General features: G+C 35.8%; 1 protein-coding gene across 12 annotated transcripts; it reads left to right on the top strand.

Annotated features, from left to right (window-relative positions):
• The first annotated feature begins 2013 nt into the window (after positions 1 to 2013).
• Positions 2014 to 5545, top strand: LOC130463790 (uncharacterized). 12 transcript variants are annotated; one of them, XR_008923947.1, is made up of 5 exons: positions 2044 to 2232; positions 3476 to 3608; positions 4354 to 4487; positions 4803 to 4875; positions 4968 to 5542. XR_008923947.1 is itself a non-coding variant. In XM_056833035.1 (5 exons), exons 4-5 carry the CDS (start codon positions 4852 to 4854, stop codon positions 5367 to 5369), a joined length of 399 nt encoding a protein of 132 aa, XP_056689013.1. In that variant the 5' UTR covers positions 2046 to 2232; positions 3476 to 3608; positions 4354 to 4487; positions 4831 to 4851; the 3' UTR covers positions 5370 to 5544. The 12 variants fall into 12 exon arrangements, 5 of the variants coding, with proteins under 5 accessions (XP_056689013.1, XP_056689011.1, XP_056689012.1 ...); XR_008923945.1 differs by having other exon boundaries at positions 4961 to 5541; XR_008923946.1 differs by having other exon boundaries at positions 2045 to 2232; positions 4831 to 4875; positions 4961 to 5541.
• The last annotated feature ends 12705 nt before the right edge of the window (positions 5546 to 18250 follow it).

Genomic DNA, 18250 nt, shown 5'->3' with positions numbered 1-18250 from the left:
TATAATTCTATTGCTCATGAAGCTAGCTTATTTTTAAAAGTATAATTCTAATTTTGTATCCATATTGTGCTGTTTGCGGGCACTTAGCAGTTAGCATAGCAGCTCAATATCGAGATTAAAAGGTAATAAAAGAAAAATTTGTAAGAAACGTATACAATAACAGAACAACATTGACATACCTTCTACGAGTTCACCAAAGGGTCCAAAGGCCTCATGTAACGTCTCTTCTGATAAGTAGAATGACAAACCTGCAAGAAAAAATCCTAATCATTAGATTATTCGATTCAGCTCCTAGTTTAGAAGTTCTATACAGTCGTGAATAATACTCCAACTACGACCATATCAACACACACTTTTATAACTTACTACCTATCGTGTTTAACAAAATATAGATACTGCTCATGATTTATGTGTAGTATGCAGAAGAAAAAGGAAAATGAGCTTTGTTTATATAGTTTTCCTACAGTTTTAGAATCCCAAAGGGGAAAATTCCCTAATGGAAAAATGTGTATCAAAAGGTAGGTGTTTTACAAAATGGAAAGGTAGTATTTCACAAAAGGTATTAATTGGAAATTTTCCTAACCAAGGTATTTCCTAAATCCATGTGATTGAGATCGGAGCTTTGATATCTTGATCTAATTGTTAGCTTTGCCACCTGAATCATCATTAATCTACATATAAAGAAAAATAATGTCGTATATGTGAAATGTAAAAGGCATTATAACACTATTTTCTTTGAGAAAATACTTTCATGAAAAAATTACACATAATGGAAAAGTATATATCATCTGGTAAACTGTAAATATTTTTCACAACTCTTCCATCATAGTTTGGGACTAAAATCTAAAATATAAAAGGGAGAGTAAACAAACAACATACCAACATCCAACCAAAATAACTAGAAGCATCAAAAGGGAAGCACAAAACTGAAACAACAGCAACAGATGCACAGAAGCAATCTGCCTGCATTCAAGATAAAAGCAAAACAGAAATGAAAAAAAAAACGAATCTGAAACAGCAGCAACAAATGCACCAGAAGCAATCTGTCTGCAACCAACGGGAAAGCAAAATAGAAGAATAGAACAATATACCACCTAAGGTACAATCTTTTATTTGGAGAGCTTATCATCGTGCTTTTCCCACTTGTGTAGGTTTGAAAGAATTAAGAACATTGGGGTCACCTGTTTGAGATGCAACTGTGGGGATGAGGATGGATTACACAAGAGTTCTTGTGGGCTGCTGTTATATGGGAGACAACGGGTTTAGAAAACGTAGCGGACTGACGCTATTTTTTACATTTTGCTGATTGGTTCAAATGGGTGTTGCAGTGTATAAATAAGGAGCAAGTGGAGGTTATAGCTGTGGTTTTGTGGAACATCTGGTTTGAGCAAAACTGTGTGAGATTAGGTGGGGAGGGAAGAACCCCTAGGGTACTAATTGCAGGCGCACACAACCTGCTTGATGCTTTTCACTCGATGAAAGACGAGCTCAAAGTGACAAGTAAGGGATTGCAGGTTGGGCAGGCGCAAGACCGAGCAAATGCCAAGTGGACAACGCCTGATCATGGGTGGCTAAAGGTAAACACTGATGCAGCTATAAGTGAGGCGGTATGGTGCAGCTTAGGGGTGGTAATTCGTGACCATGAAGGAATTAACTACAAAATAGGGAATAGAAAACGCTAAATATAGAACTGTTAAGTTTGTTAAACGTTTTATAGGAGTATAGAGAACGCATTTCTCCCATAACAGTTGTGTGAAGAAAAGAATAGAAAACGGTCACCTTACCTAACCGTCTTGTATTCTATATTAAAATAATTATTTAAATTTAAATACTTAATATAATAGAAAGTTGTGTCCAATATAACCGACTTGTACTCTTTTACAAAATTATTTTACAACAAAAAAAAAAATAAACTTCTTTTTTTATTTGAGTAAAGACGTTTATCCTCACTTAAACAAAATTAAACCATTTTTTTTGCATCAAAAAAAAATTAAACAATTTAAAAGGAAAAAAAAACAAAAAAATATTTTTACTTAAATTAATTTGTTATGCTTATTCAATTAAAACCCTACTGAAGCATGATAGATTGATACTCCCGCAAAAACCCACAAAATTAAGCAGCTGTCCACGCACGCAGAGTCGCCGCTACACATCTACACCACCGCTCTGTTGCACCGGCCGCCTTCCGACTGCTTCCCAACCTTCGGTGGGTGCCGGCTTCCAAATTCTGAGGTTAGTGTGGTTAATTTTGTTTTTTCATACTATTAATTCAACTAATAACCTAGAATTGTGAATTAAAGAATTCTACCTTGTTAATTGCAAAATTAGAAAAGAGTAAGGAATTTCTGTGGTAAACTCCTTATACGTATTAAATATTTGGTAGAATTATAGTCGAATTGCTTGACGAAGAATGGATTACGAACTTCTAGTCTAATAAAACTGATTTTCTTTTTGCCTTCTGTGTTGCGTTGCTGTTTTGTACTGTTGCTGTAGTCTGGTTGTGCTTTTGTTTTGTGTTGTTGTGAGTGTTGATCTCCATCTGCTTTAGTTGTTGGTGAGGGTGCTCTGCTAGCTGATGTCCTCCTGTCCTTGGTTTTGTTGGGTGCTCTGGTTCAGGCTCTTGGGCTACTCTGGTTCAGGCTGCATGCTGGTCTGGTTTAGGTTGGCAGGTGCTGGTCAGGTGCAGAGGGATGTTGCAGGTCAGGTCTGGTGTTCCGGTGGCCTATTTCAGTTCGTCGTAGTGGTTGCAGCGTTCTTTTGCTGTTGCTGTTGGCGTTGGTTGTTGCTGTTGTTCTTTGTAGTTTTGCTTTTGGGTTTTTTTGTTTCCAAGGTTGCGGTTTGTGCACCTTAAAATGTGGGAGTTGTTTCGTTGTTTGGATATTACTTGTTTTACTTCATCTTTGTAATAAAATTTCTATTTTACAAAAAAAGAAACTGATTTTCTTTTAGTTAACATGTTTGGGGAAGAATAAAGTTGAAATTTATCAGTTACAGAAAAAAAGAGGGGGTAGGGTAATAGATGTCTTGGTTTGGAGTAGTAGCCATGGTTGATACCCTACACAAGCAGGCTCCAGGGATTAAGAGATAGAAATAGGGGGGAAAAGAAAAATGAAGTGAGTGAAATAATATTGAATTTACAGTGATCTATAGTCTTTTCCAAGTTAAAAATGCATCTTTAGATCAATGGTATTTTCTCGACAATCCCACTTACTGAACTTTGATGCTGATATGTGATGTATGATTTTGTTTTGCCTTTATTGCCTTGTACATATATTTATTTTGGTGGTATTATTGTCATGGCTTCCCATTGCACCTCTCTCTTGTAGTTGGAGCTTCTTCTACATCTGTAACACCCGCTAATCAGTGTCTTATGGCCGACATCTTTTCGTCGTTGATCACTTAATGATAGTTTGATTTTATGCTATGTTTTATTACCAGCTGCTGATTTTCTCTTCCCCTTTTTTGGATGATGCAGGTCTACTAAGGCCTTGATGTCAAGTCCGCAAAGTCCTCACCTAGTGATATAAAAGTGCCTTTGATTTGGTTTTTTCAGAAGAATTAGTTGTTGGTTGAATTCAGATACTGAAGTTCCTCTAGTTGTGGGAACAGTTAAGTGAAATCACTCCACCACTAGATCTTCAACTTTTATTTCAACTGTAAGCTTTTCAAAAGTACAATATATGCAATGAGACATGGTAAAAAGTGAGGTTTGCATTGCTTTCATCCCACAGCCTAGGTTTTACCATTAAACACTCAGTGTGCAGTTTTCTAAGTATACTTGTGGTTTCACTCATTATAGTGTTAAGAGATAACAACTAACTATCATTAAAGTTAACACAAAACATATCACAAGTTCTACTTCGCATCCTTGAGGCTCAAATTTCAGCTCCTATATTGTGATGCTATTGAAGTGTATACCAGCCATATCTCGAACTTCCATGTTACAGATAACCACTTGATTCCATTCACCCACATACATCACATGAGTATTACATGCCACGTGGAATTATTTTAAAATTTATTAGCGAAGAAATAAAGGGGAAAATTCTTGCAAGGGGTCCTTATGTTATCTATATAGCTAAAATGATCGTGGTTGTTGTTAAAGACAAAATACTTTTAATTGCTGATGGGATGCTAAGAGTTGAGTTTTTGTGTTTTTTCTGTTGCATATGTTTGCTTTCATTGAATGATTTAAGGTGTTGCAACCTGTAATTGATGATATTGGAGGATGGAGATTTTTTTTCTTCATGTTTTATTACCACTTATTCTATTGTGGCTCTGGAAAATGGGTGAGATTTTGCTGGTTTTGGTGACTTTGTTAGTAACACGTGTACTCTTGTTGTTTTACTTTAGGTACATGATTTTGGATTCTTCTGATATGACGTACAATAGATCCGATTTTTGAGCTACGAAAAGATACCTCTTACCCCCGAGGCAAAATTTGTTGGGCTTGAAATCAGGGTTTCGGCAATGATAGCGGAGAAAAGGTAGCTTCCTCTTATTCTGATTTACTTCATGAGTGTGAATTTTCAGATGCCGAAAATGTGCAAAGATTGGTGTCTGTGTTTGTCTTGCTAGCTTACTATATAAATATATTTGCTGAGTTGTTAGTTGTAACATGGTTTCCTTTAGTCATCATTTTAAGTTGTGAGCCCTGTAGCAAACAAACAAACACTGGTTTGCCATCAATTTTTTTTCCTCCATAACTTCACAATGACTCAGCGAGATTTGATAAAATGAAATGCAAGACAGAAACCTTTTATGAAGTGATTTATTTCCTCACATTTTTTTTTGACAGTTAGCTCTCACTGTTTCCCGCTTTTGTAATAGCAATGGCGAGCAATTTCCTGAATGGGATATTCTTCTAAGAGTTGGGTAAGTACTAAATTACTAATGTAGGTTATTACCGCCTTTTCCAATATTACTCTGTTCTTCTGATGGTATTCTTTGCTTCAATAAGCTGCCAGTTCAACTTAATACTGACCCAATGCTAGCTGCTCAAGAACCCTTGGCAAGTTGGCATGCTTGGTGAACACGAAGCAACTAATACACGAGAGCTCGCCCCTTCTCCTGTGAGTGAGCAAACTAGCAGCCGGTGGAAGGGCCCGCTAACTACTCCATACAAGCTGAACACAGACGCTGCTACATCGGTGAGAATGACAGGGTTGGGTATGGTGGTCCGAGACAAAGTAGGTGACGTGCTAATGGCTGCAGGCATGAGGATTGATGCTGCTCTACCAGCTCTTCAAGCTGAAGCTGAAGCAGTACGGTTTTGGCATGAGTATGCTTATGAAGCAGGCTACAGCTCCCTTGAGGTTGAAACTGATTCCCTTGCGTTACTAAAGCTACTGCAGAGGACGGTTATCTAATTCTGAAATTCTAATTGTAATATATAGAGGATGGTTTTAGAATTAGAATTAGAGCTGATTTGGCCATTATTTGTAATATATACAGAATTAGAATTTGTAATATATATATATTTTTTTTATAAAAAAAAGATGGAATAGAGGACGGTTATCTAAGAAAATCGTCCTCTATCTTTACGTAAAAAAGGAGGAATAGAGTACGCCTATCTAAGCTAGTTGTCCTCTATTTCAATAAATACATAACAGTTAAGTGTCTCAACCGTTCTCTATTCCTTCTGTATTTTCTGATTTAAGGAAGGGAATAGAGGACGGTTAACTAAGACCACCCTACTCTATTCATATGTATATAGAACGCCTATTCCAACTGTCCTCTAAACTATAGAGATCGCTTAGCAGGAGAACGGTCCTCAGGCGTCCTCTAAAGCCTATTTCAACAGTTCTCTATTCCCTTTTTTGTAGTAGAAGTGTGAGGAGAGCAGCTTGCTTTCATGAGAAGCACTCGTGGCCAGTAGATGTAGCTGAAGCTAAGGGCATAGCTCTATGTCTCTAGTTGGTTGGGCAATGTCGTGAAAGAAGAATAGTGGTGGAGTGTGACAATTTGACTGTTGTGAAAAGAAGCTGAAGGATGGTCAGATTGATGGATCATATTCAGGTGCTATACTGTGTGAGATTAAGCATTTATCCAGCTTGTTTGATTCAGTTGTTTTTTTTCATGTTTTTTGAGAAGCTAATGAGGCAGCACATACTATGACTCACCTCAATCCAATTAATTACTCTTAAAGTTTGGGTTGTGAGTGCTCCTAGTGAGGTAGAGGATGTAATAGCTTCGGATTTTTGCATTGCCTACAATACAAACTTCTAAGGCCTTTGGTTACTTATCTAAAAAAACAGAAGAAAAACACCTAAGGAACTAGGCTAGCAAGGAAAGGACTCTGTTAGACTCCCATATTACTTTACCTTGCAATAAATTTTGAGTTTATTGCAAAGAATTCCATATTACTTTGCACTACGTATAAGCAAACATTGTGCAACAGGAAAAAAAAACCAGGAAGCGAAGGATCACGATTCTGAACAATAACAGGAACAGGACAGAACTTACTAAGATCAACATGTTTACTAGTAGTAAAAATCAACAAAATACTAACATGAAATTAGGATATCAGGGCTATGAGAAATCAATTCACTGTCTTGCTGCACCAAAGAGGAAGACACGACAAACACACCAGAAATGACCGAATGGGGCAACAAAACTCAGGCCAAATATGCTAGCCAGTGAGAGTAATACACTTTCAATTGATAAAGAAATGTTCATCACCATCCTACTACGTAAAATAGAAATTAAGAACCCACATGGGAAGGATTATATAAAAAAAAACTAATTAATACATACAACTTTTAGCGGTTTCAAAGTGTAGGCTTATCTAGTAAAGCAAGGGAATGCAAAGTCTATCGAGAAAATCAATTTGTCCACAAGCATTGCCCGACAAAAATAACAAGAGGGGTAACTAGAGTTTCAACAGATCTTGCTTTTAAAAGAAAATGAAGGTAAACTGAAAATTAAAGATGAATCACATGGTACCTACTTTAATTAAATTTGATCCAAAAAAATAATGAATTTTAGAAAATAAGGAAATTCAAGAAATCAAGGCCTTAAAGAAACACATATCAACAAATTAAAAGATAAAAATAAAGTAAAATAACGTCATGACTCATGAGCAGGGGAGATGGAGAATGTTACAGGGGTGTTAAAGTGAGATTAGTGTATGAGATGAAAATTTGGATAAGAACATCAGTGAGGAAAGCCATAAACGGTGATCTGACGCCATGTGTAAAATCACACATAATACAGCTCGATGCACTTGGGGGGGGGGGGGGGGGGGGGGAGGGCTTGGGGAAATAATGGGGACCCTTGGGGCTTGAAGGACATTGGTTTATGGGGAATATGCATGGGACATAGATGGACCTCTTTCCAACTTCATAATTATATCAAGAAAACCCTCAAACGGTAAGCATTCTTTGTAGTAAATTTTGAGTCCAGTGCTAATTTAGTAAGTTTGTAAAGGTCGTCGTGTAGGTGTGAGTCGTATGACAATAAAAAAGTTGGTCAATTACATAAACTTTCGCTTTAGAAATCTCCACCCCGCTAAAAATATCTAGTCACTATATGCATAAAAGAATAAATTATGACGTTAGCTTTGACATAAGCTAAAGCTTTTAGCTGATCAGCAGCTATACCACCTATACTAGCCTAAAAATACTCATAGTAAACAGACAAATAGAGACAATATTACATGAAAGGCGAGTCATGTGTAGTCAGGTTGTGGAGTTTCCTCAAGTACAACAACAATATATTCAAGCTTCTCTCCCCTTCTTGCAAGGCCTTTACAATAGCAAAGTCGCATTTGAAAATCATAGCAAGTCCTACCAACCACAAAAGACCTGCTGATATTAGCACCCCATGAAACAACAAACTCCTTTGGCTGATAAATTATTCAAAATGTAATCGACTAATTGGAAGTGATATCTGTTGCAAAATATCATGTTCATTGCCAATGCCTGATTGCCTGATTACTAAAATTATGTGCCCAGAATTGATTTCCTATCCCTTTATAAGTCTCTCTATAAGGACAACCTATTACTGGTAGGAAAACAGAGCTGTCATTGCTGTCTTTAGGACCGCAAATGGAAGCACCCAAAGTTTTCATTGCTGTTTTTTTTTCTCTCAAACAAGGAATATAATTCAACGCAATCAAGTTTGTTATTCTTCAAAATGTGACTACTCGTCATACCCTACCTATGCCGATTTTAATTAAAAAAAATTGACAATTGTTTTCCTCCACCTTTATTACTCAAGTCTATATCTTCACAAGCTTGCCTTTGGTTGTACAAGGGCATATGTCTGTAGTCCTAAGCCACACATAAGCAAGAACGAAAAACAAACAACTGATAAATTGGTTTTCCTATTACTTGACTGAGAAATCCAAGAACAAAAATAACCCAACACTGTAGATTAGACATTGTACAAATTGTTCATTTTTGGCCAAAAAAAACCTAATTTTGTCAGAAATTATCCAAATTCATAAAAATTACCCATCAAAGGTAGTATGAAACCTATTTCAATTAACAATCACAATTAAAACCCCAATTCAAGACGACATTAAATAAATCGAATCATTTAAAGCTACCCAAATGCATCAATTTCTTAAAATGAATAAGATTCCAAAAAAGAAGAAAGCTTTACCAAAACTTGAAGACGTTTATGTGCAGTGGAATGAGTGATGTACTGAGCAACAATGTCGCAAATACCCCAGAGCACACCAGAACTAAAAATCATGTGAAATCAGAGTAATTCATATATCGGAGAAAAATTTCTACAACACCAAAACACTTGCACCAAACATTAAGCCTCCTAATATTAATTGCCAACAAAAATAACGAGATTCACTTAAATATCACCCCAAAAATTGACAAGAAAAAGAGTCATGCACCTGCAGTACAACGGAGACCTTAAATTCTAGGAGAAGCCTAATATTGACAGCAAGTAGAACCACAACCAACACGTTCCAATCCTTATGTCAAAATGCTCAAAAAAATTCACAAATTACATCATCATTTTCAAATGGAGAAACTTTTTTTTGAAGCCTGGAAATCGAAGTGTTTTAATCTTTGTAACTATTTTTCTTACTCAAACATAAGGAATCGAACCATAAGCAGTGGTAATTTTGAGATATAATGCAAATAAATCTGCTTTACAAATTTTTTGACTACACAACAACAAAGCCTTAGTCCCAAAATGTTTGACAAATTTTCTGACTAATATAATTTAATTATACCAAGTAAATTATCACTAACACTGAATCGATAACAGAAATTAATTATTAGGAGAGCTCTTACAAGCACTTGTTATATGCTGCAACGACCCAATATGCTCATTTGACATCAAGAAATCAAATAAAGTGAGTATATTAGACAACAAATTCATCATCAATGTATTCTAAATTTCAAGTAACACAACAATTTCTAAGCAAACTTAAAACTTCAAACATTCCGAAAATCAAACAATTTCTACTGCAATTTGTCATACGCATAATTTTTGATATACTGAACCAGATAATAACCCTACTCCAACTTGAACAATAATGGTTCACCAGATCGTCACTAAGCAGATCCAACTGCGAAGGATTCCACTAAACCAGTAACCCACAACATCCGGAGAAATCAAGTCAAATTCAAAGAGATTCATTAATTATCTAAGACAGTATCATGAAACAGACAGTACATCCAGTTGAAAAACTCCAGTAAATATAACTTAGGATTTTGTCTTTGTCAACCAAGATTGTCCGGCAACCCTGCAGTAGAAGCAAGAACTTAAGACCCACACACATGCCACATATATGACAGTAAAAACAACTAATTTTGTCAATTGGAACCTCGAAGAAATATTTGCTGACTTCTCCTAGCTTGCAAAACATGGCAAACAATCTTAATCTTGCGCAACCCCTTGCAGATTGCCTTCTCTGGCCTGAAAAGATCACAGGACATAAAATATGCAATGTATCAAACTAGTATAACTTCAGCAAGTTCAATAGACCCCTACTTCAACAAGTTTAACTTCTACAAGTTCAACTAGATAATAACCCTAATGAAATAGCTCTGTGCTTGCACAACCAGGAACACAAACGAAGCCTATGCTTAATCTGTGTATATAACTAAAAAGCCAAAGTCTCATATTCACAATATACACTCAATTCACTATGGAAGTTCACAACAAAGAAAAACTAATTGCAGAAATTTTAATTAGCATATGTTTCCCCTTAAAATTCAAAAGCCCAAAATCTGTAGATTTTTTGTGTCCCTGGTTCCCATAAAAGCATTCCCCTCCTTAACCCCATACTTGTTTCATCAAAACCTCTCCCCTAAAACTCAATTGCAGAAGTTAATTGAACAATCAACTTGATCTAAGATAAAACATTAGTAAATAAATAAAACCTTACCAGTGAAATTTGCGGCGATGGCTATGTTGACGGTGTTGCGATTGGGTTCAAATGAAACTTCAATATTGCAATTACAAAATCAAATCTTGAAATCCAAAGAAGCTTGTAATTAAACATGAAATAGCGGTGAAGAGTGAGAATTATGTGCTTCTCCAGATTTCCCATTTACACTTGAAAGGGATGAGAGAGAATTGAGTTGAAGAGATCATTTTGCAGAGAATAATTTGGGATCATTTTGAGATTAATATGGGATTCTGCTGAAGAATAGCTAGTGAGGGAGGGCGATTCAGTTGAGAGTAGTCTGAGTAGAGGGAGGTTGAGGATGATATCATGGTGTGTGAAAACTGAAAAGAGGGGAGTGAGAACACGTGAGTAAAACGTGTTTATTTTGGTATATTGCCTTTGTTTAGGCGCGTAAAACCATCAATATATAATTCCCAGTTTCTGGAGTTGCAAATATATTGTGACGCTTCTTTAAAGCGTCACAGACAAAGCGTCACTATGTACATCATTTTCTTGTAGTGAGTAAAGGGGATACGTTTTTAAAAAGTGGTTGTAAAGTCTTGACTTGCTAGGGTAGCTTTAAAAAGTGGTCGTAAAATTTTCCCTTAGGGTAGCTTTACAATTAATTACACGCCTTGCACCTAGTTAGTTCTTACTACTTACTTATTACGAAAAAGTTTACTTGCATCTAGCATTAGCTTTACATTTATTTGACGAGACGAGACACCCCCTTAGTATTAATTCCAATTAGTCCTTACCATTTATTACGAATAAGAAAGTGTGACTAGCATTAGCTTTACATTTATTTGACGAGACGAGACAAGACGCCCCCTAAGTATTTATTTGACGAGACAAGACAAGACTCCCCTTTAGTATTAATTTCACGACTTGCACCTAGCTTTAAGCTCGGTATATTTTGAGATATTAATACTTATTACGACTTACTTATTTAATTTATTTAATCTTACTTACTTACTGTTTATTAATGTATTAATTTATTGAATCCTAGTTAAGCAAAGTATTCGATAATATTAACGAATCGTACTTACTGTTTTCTACTATTCTTATTTGATATCTTGAGACAAATTGTAAACATAAATTAATGAGTTGTAAGGAAGTGTGCCTAGCATTAATTACACGACTTGCACCTAGATAAGTGTGACTATTTTAAAATTTATTTGACGAGACGAGTTAAGACACCATTTAATACGAATAAGAAAGTGTGACTAGCTTAGTCCTTACCATTTAATACGAATAATAAAGTGTGACTAGCTTTAGCCTTACATTTATTTGACGAGACGAGACACCCCTGTAGATATTTCTTACAACTTATTACCAAAGTCGGGAGAATATATCACAACCCTAGTCAACCCTAGTCATAGAATATATCACAACTTGACCGTTTGAGACAAAGTGTAAACATAGATTAATGAGTTGTAAGGAAGTGTGACTAACTCTACATTTATTTGACGAGATGAGATACTATTACTAATTACACGTGTTGCACCTAGATAAGTGCTACTAACTTTAAGTTTATTTGACAAGACGAGCAAAGACACCGCTTAATATTAATTACACGACAACCTTGATTACCCAAAGCTAACTAGTAATGTACGTTGATTACACGACAACCTTGTGAATTAGTACACGTAATTAAATTAATAACTACACGAGGCAAAATAACGGAAACATTAGAATTAAGAATCTATATAATAATCCTATAGTTGGTTTCAACAAGACCCTATCTCACCTATATAAGTGTGAGTATTATTTTAAAATTTATTTGACGAGACGAGTTAAGACACCATTTAATACGAATAAGAAAGTGTGACTAGCTTTAGCCTTACATTTATTTGACTAGACGAGACACCCCTTTAGTATTAGTTGCACACTAGATATTTCTTACAACTTATTACGAAAGTGTGACTTACTTTGACCTAGTCTTCACTTTACAACCGTCATAAAAATCATAAAACTAGATCTAAAACAAGATCTACGCAAGATGTTATTTGAATATTCCACAATTGATAACTCAAGTTGTACATAGTACATAAATTAAGTAAGGTGATGTTCTATAACTCAAGTAGTACATAAATCAAGTAGTACATAGTACATAAATCAAGTAGTAGTTAACTTCATTTATTTATGATGGGATATAGTACATAAATTAAGGTCAAATTTCTCGACTTGCACCTAGCTCTAAGCTCGGTATATTTCGGGAAATTAATACTTATTACGAATTACTTATTTAATTTATTGAATCTTACTTACTTACTGTTTATTAATGTATTAATTTATTGAATCCTAGTTAAGCAAAGTATTCGATAATATTAACGAATCGTACTTACTGTTTTCTACTATTCTTATTTGATATCTTGAGACAAAGTGTAAACATAAATTAATGAGTTGTAAGGAAGTGTGCCTAGAATTAATTACACGACTTGCACCTAGATAAGTGTGACTATTTTAAAATTTATTTGACGAGATGAGTTAAGACACCATTTAATACGAATAAGAAAGTGTGACTAGCTTAGTCCTTACCATTTAATACGAATAATAAAGTGTGACTAGCTTTAGCCTTACATTTATTTGACGAGACGAGACACCCCTGTAGATATTTCTTACAACTTATTACGAAAGTCGGGAGAATATATCACAACCCTAGTTTCCACAACCCTAGTCAACCCTAGTCATAGAATATATCACAACTTGACCGTTTGAGACAAAGTGTAAACATAGATTAATGAGTTGTAAACATAGATTAATGAGTTATAAACATAGATTAATGAGTTGTAAACATAGATTAATGAGTTATAAACATAGATTAATGAGTTGTAAACATAGATTAATGAGTTGTAAGGAAGTGTGACTAACTCTACAATAATAAAGTGTGACTAGCTTTAGCCTTACATTTATTTGACGAGACAAGACACCCCTTTAGTATTAGTTGCACACTAGATATTTCTTACAACTTATTACGAAAGTCGAGAGAATATATCACAACCCTAGTCAACCCTAGTTTCCACAACCCTAGTCAACCATATTCATAGAATATATCACAATTTGACCGTTTGAGACAAAGTGTAAACATATATTAATGAGTTGTAAGGAAGTGTGACTAACTCTACAAATTTATGGCTATAAGGTTAAAAACTTGACTGTTTGATCATTTCATATTTATCTACTTATATTCTTACTTTATATCTTGAGACAAAGTGTAAACATAGATTAATGAGTTGTAAGGAAGTGTGACTAACTCTACATTTATTTGACGAGACGAGACACCTAGTATTAATTACACGACTTGCACATAGATAAGTGTGACTAACTTTAATTTTATTTGACGAGACGTACGTTTCTAAAGCCGTCCTAAAGAAGACCCTATACACCATCATATAAGTTTTATCTCTTAGTTTGTCACTAAAGAGTGTAGACGAATGAGTTGTAAAGAAGAGTACGTTCACATTTATTTGACGAGATAAGACACCTTGTCATAGACTAATGAGTTGTTGTTGACTAGGGTTGTGTAGTAAAATAGCCATGCCCTCCTCTCTATGTTGCGCCAAGTCCTACTTTGTCAACAAACTAAACTTAAATACACAACAAGACACATCCTTTATTACTTGAAAAAACCCTATTTATCTCTAGTTATAGGGTTTGGTGTCATAAATTATATATAGTGATAGACCATCACTTTACTTAATTTATATACTATATCCCAAAATAAATGAAGTTAATTATATCCCATCATGAATTATCTTAAGTTATAGACCATCACTTTACTTAATTTATGTACTACTTGAGTTATCTTTATAAGTTCGTTTCAATTGGGGAATATTCAAATAATATCGTCTTCTTTTTCTTAGTAATCATATTCACGTAGTTCTTAATCATATTCACGTACTCTTCTTGTTACTCATTGTTATCATAACAATGACATCCCTCACTAAAATACCAAAGTACCAAAGTTATACACGAGTTCCCGGAAGAAGATCGAAACACCGAAGGGACTAATGAAGAAAGTGAAGGCACTCAAGAATGATGGGCAACATGACATAAACGGAATAATTCGTGACATGTTCTTGTACAAGCGAAGCCAAAGAATGATGTTCTCCCACCAACTAGCAACAATTGCGCGTCGTGATCTTGCTGCGGTTCAAGATATATTTTTCCACCCACATTACCCATTTCTAACTCCATTAAAGCTAGGTAAAGTCCGATACTTCCGCAAAGAGGCATACTGTTTTATGTTTTACTTGTTGGATCTATGCAAAATAGCCCTGTGCGTCAACGTTGTTACACTACAACAAACCTTAAAAGATTTTTCACCGTACCCTTTATACCAAAGGTATTTGCGTCGTCTATTTGAGTTGTTCATGCCGTCAGAGGAGTGGGTTGCCATGGTTGACAACCTACTCAAACAAGATGGGTGTAGAGACGGAAAGCGGCCATGGGGACTATTATTTCTTGGACGACAGTTCTTAGTCACAAAGGATGTAGAAACCACTGTTAAATGGCTCTCCCCACTTATATCGTTTGACCCATATCACTTGGTCGATCATGAAGGTGAGTACAAGTGGTTTTTGAAATTGATGCTCACTGAAAATGGGTGCAGTGAAAAGGATAATCTAAATCTGGTACGAGACATCCCATTTCGTGTAGATGACTACCCCGTGGGGTACGTGTACGCAATTGAAGATGCGAGGCGTCGTTATCAACATAAATACAAAGCAGACTCCACGGAAGGAATGTCGACTACTAGTGATGAAAGTGACGACGACAGTGTACGGGACGACGACGTTGTATCAAAATCCACAGAAGGAATGTCCACTAGTGATGATGGAGAAGACGATTGTCGTTATTAATATAATTACTAGTATGTTTTACGTTATTCATTGTTTAATTAAACATCTGCTATTATCAACGTTAAGTATTACCTAGGGTTACTAGGGTTTACGACATTTATATTACGTTAAGTATTACTTAGGGTTTCGGGCATTTATATTATTTAATATCAACATCTATCCAAGCCATTTCATTCTAATTTGTGATTATTAATTTCGTTTCACAAATATTAATATCATCTTCATTTCAATTTTACTGTAAGACCTTTAATAAATATGAACCATGAATGTAAGGAATATTACTTACTATGGAACTTTAGCCATAATCCGTGCTTGTCATAAAAGTTGTTAGGAAATACAAGTCACACAAGTCATACAAGTCAAAATACAAGTCACAACTGTTACAAAATACAAGTCACAACTACCCAAACTAAAAATTTAACTGGCATGATATTCAATTATTTTACATGCATCAACACAAATTGTTTTAATTTACCAACAAACTAGAACATCACTATGTAACTCCCCTTCGCTTCTTTCCCTTTGGGAGCAGCTGATCAAAGGTGCTCTTGATTTCATTGAGGTCTGACTGGGCATCTTCAAGTAGCAAGTTCGTCCTTGCATTTATAATTCTGGACTGTATCAAAATGAACAAGGAAAACAACGTTAACAAACAAGGATAATCCTTACCACTGTCATAGACAGAAATTCTAAAGCTTAATTATAGCTTACTCACCACTCCGAACCTGCTAACAAATCGGCTAACACATATCTTAATACCCCACAACATCACCACGCCGCATGACGAGCTGTAGAGCACATACACACAACTAATCACACACAATTAATCACAACAAACCATTTGAAAATCAATTATAAATAAAGGACAAGAAACCATTTGACAAAGGTTACTGAGTTTTATAGTAAAGAAGACTTACTTGTCTTTAGGTTCAAGCACCTCAACAATGTGCTTTTCCCATTTAGACATCTTCCCTACCTGCCAACGGGAATCACTTAACTGCACAAGCACCTTAACTGCATGGATCTGTGACAAAAACTTGACTTATTCATTTTGGGCAATGTACATACAAACACCACTTATTGGAACAAGACTTACCAGGTTTGATATAATGTCAGCGTGCTGTGAGTATGGGTCACTGTACAATGAGTCAATTATCCATATGGCCTTCGCTTTAAAGTCGAAAGCAATGCACCACCAATGACTTTCTCCAGGATTATCCTGAGGCGCTTCTAACACGGGAACGAACAACTGAAAGACCACCCATAGGCCATAGTCAACTAATAATCCATACTTAACTATTTACTACAATATCCCTAAACTAAACCAAAAACCTGGTACACAGAAGTACATGGCCTTTACTCACCTTGCCAATGTCAGACAATGGGTGATTCAGCAAAGCCTTGCCATACTTCCGACCGTTTTCCGCATGGTCATTCTTCTTTAACATAATCCTCAGCTGAATGAATTATTGCAGCAAAAGTAATCAGTAACAAACACAATCCATTTGCAATCACAATTCATCATAATAGAAAACATACTGCATAGCTGGGGTCAAGCATGATGCGCTTGCTTCTTCCGAAATTTTTTGTTTCCCATGCCTTCGTATACATGACAGAAGCCATCCGGACATACCCATCACTAACACGCGCTTTCGGCCCCACAACCCCATAGCAATCCCTCTAATTTGCATCCATTCCATCACATGCAATAACTACCCGGCCAGGACTGTAAACAAACACAAATATACAAGTCACTCGAACACTTCAAACACAAACATACAATAATTAGCATACTTACCGAGAATCATCTTTCCACGCTCTGACAAAAATCAACACCCGTCTGTCCATTGGCTTTAGTACATGAAACTTCGGGGATACCAGGAAGTCATCTAATACGCGTGATTTCAAGATGCGCTTATGTCCACTATCAATAACAACCTCATTATTTACGTCTTCATCACTATATTTGCGGCGATCATGGTCATCTTCATCTTCATCCGTTGACTTACTCCTTGCTTTACTAATAGATCCACTTGTTTTAGACATGCCCCGCTCTATTTGATCCACAAAATCATTAATTTTCCAACTGCTAGTCTGTTTTCCATTCCGTTCTTGATGCATAGCTGCCTGAATAGCCTCCTTTATTGTCCTATCTAATGATGGGGTCAATAACTCCAAAACCTACATACAGGGTTTTAAACAATTAAGCACATAGCCACAAATATGAAACCATACTAACTAACGATGACTAATGATGAGTTAATACCTGTTTTGCAACCACGTCTACATCTACTTGCGAAGTTCCTTGGAAGCCATGTCCGCCAAAGTCCCTTGGAAGCCTGGGATGTGGCTCCCCATAGGCCACATCTATAGACTGCAAAGAAGGATCCATAATATCAGTATTACCTCCATAATTACAATTCAAAGGCAAAATTAGGTTACACTTCTCACCGATAGTCTGAAGGAAATAATGCCCTTGGTCCAAGTATGCATATAATATTAATTCTAATAAATGCGGTTCAGTATTAATTAAACAAGTTAATAATTCAGTGAGATCAAGTGAGCTGAATGCCTAGCTAGAGGCCGCTTCAGTTCAGGTGGAATTAATGATATTAATCCACAGCTTATTCTTGACTGAACCCGTAGGGTCACACAAATAGTACGTAAACGGATCAAGTATTTAATGGCATTAAATACTCCATCTATGGATATTCGGAATCGACGGATCTTGGTTTCAGTGGGAGCTGAGATCGTCACAAGCAAGAAATGAATACTCCAGAAACGATGATATTACCGGAAACGGAAATATGGATCGTATCGGAAATATAAATATTATCCAAGTCGTAGATGTTGCCGGAAACGGAAACATGGTACGTATCGGAAAATATTATCGGAAATGGAAATATTGCCGGAATCGGAAATATTGCCGGAAACGGAAATATTGTCAGAATCGGAAATATTATCGGAATCGGAAAATAATTCCGGAAACGGAAATATTAAATATTTGTTCGAAACGGAAATT

Source organism: Spinacia oleracea, chromosome 6, assembly GCF_020520425.1.
Source record: "Spinacia oleracea cultivar Varoflay chromosome 6, BTI_SOV_V1, whole genome shotgun sequence".
Classification (NCBI taxonomy): domain Eukaryota; kingdom Viridiplantae; phylum Streptophyta; class Magnoliopsida; order Caryophyllales; family Amaranthaceae; genus Spinacia; species Spinacia oleracea.
The sequence above is the reverse complement of the archived record's forward strand: the minus strand, read 5'-3'. Positions and strand labels throughout refer to the sequence as shown.

Excerpts from the sequence above, each read along its gene's own strand:
- LOC130463790 (XM_056833035.1), top strand. The coding sequence starts at position 4,852 with ATGGGATATTCTTCTAAGAGTTGG. Across the intron at positions 4,876-4,994 it reads GATATTCTTCTAAGAGTTGG|CTGCTCAAGAACCCTTGGCA; the intron begins GTAAGTACTAAA and ends ACCCAATGCTAG.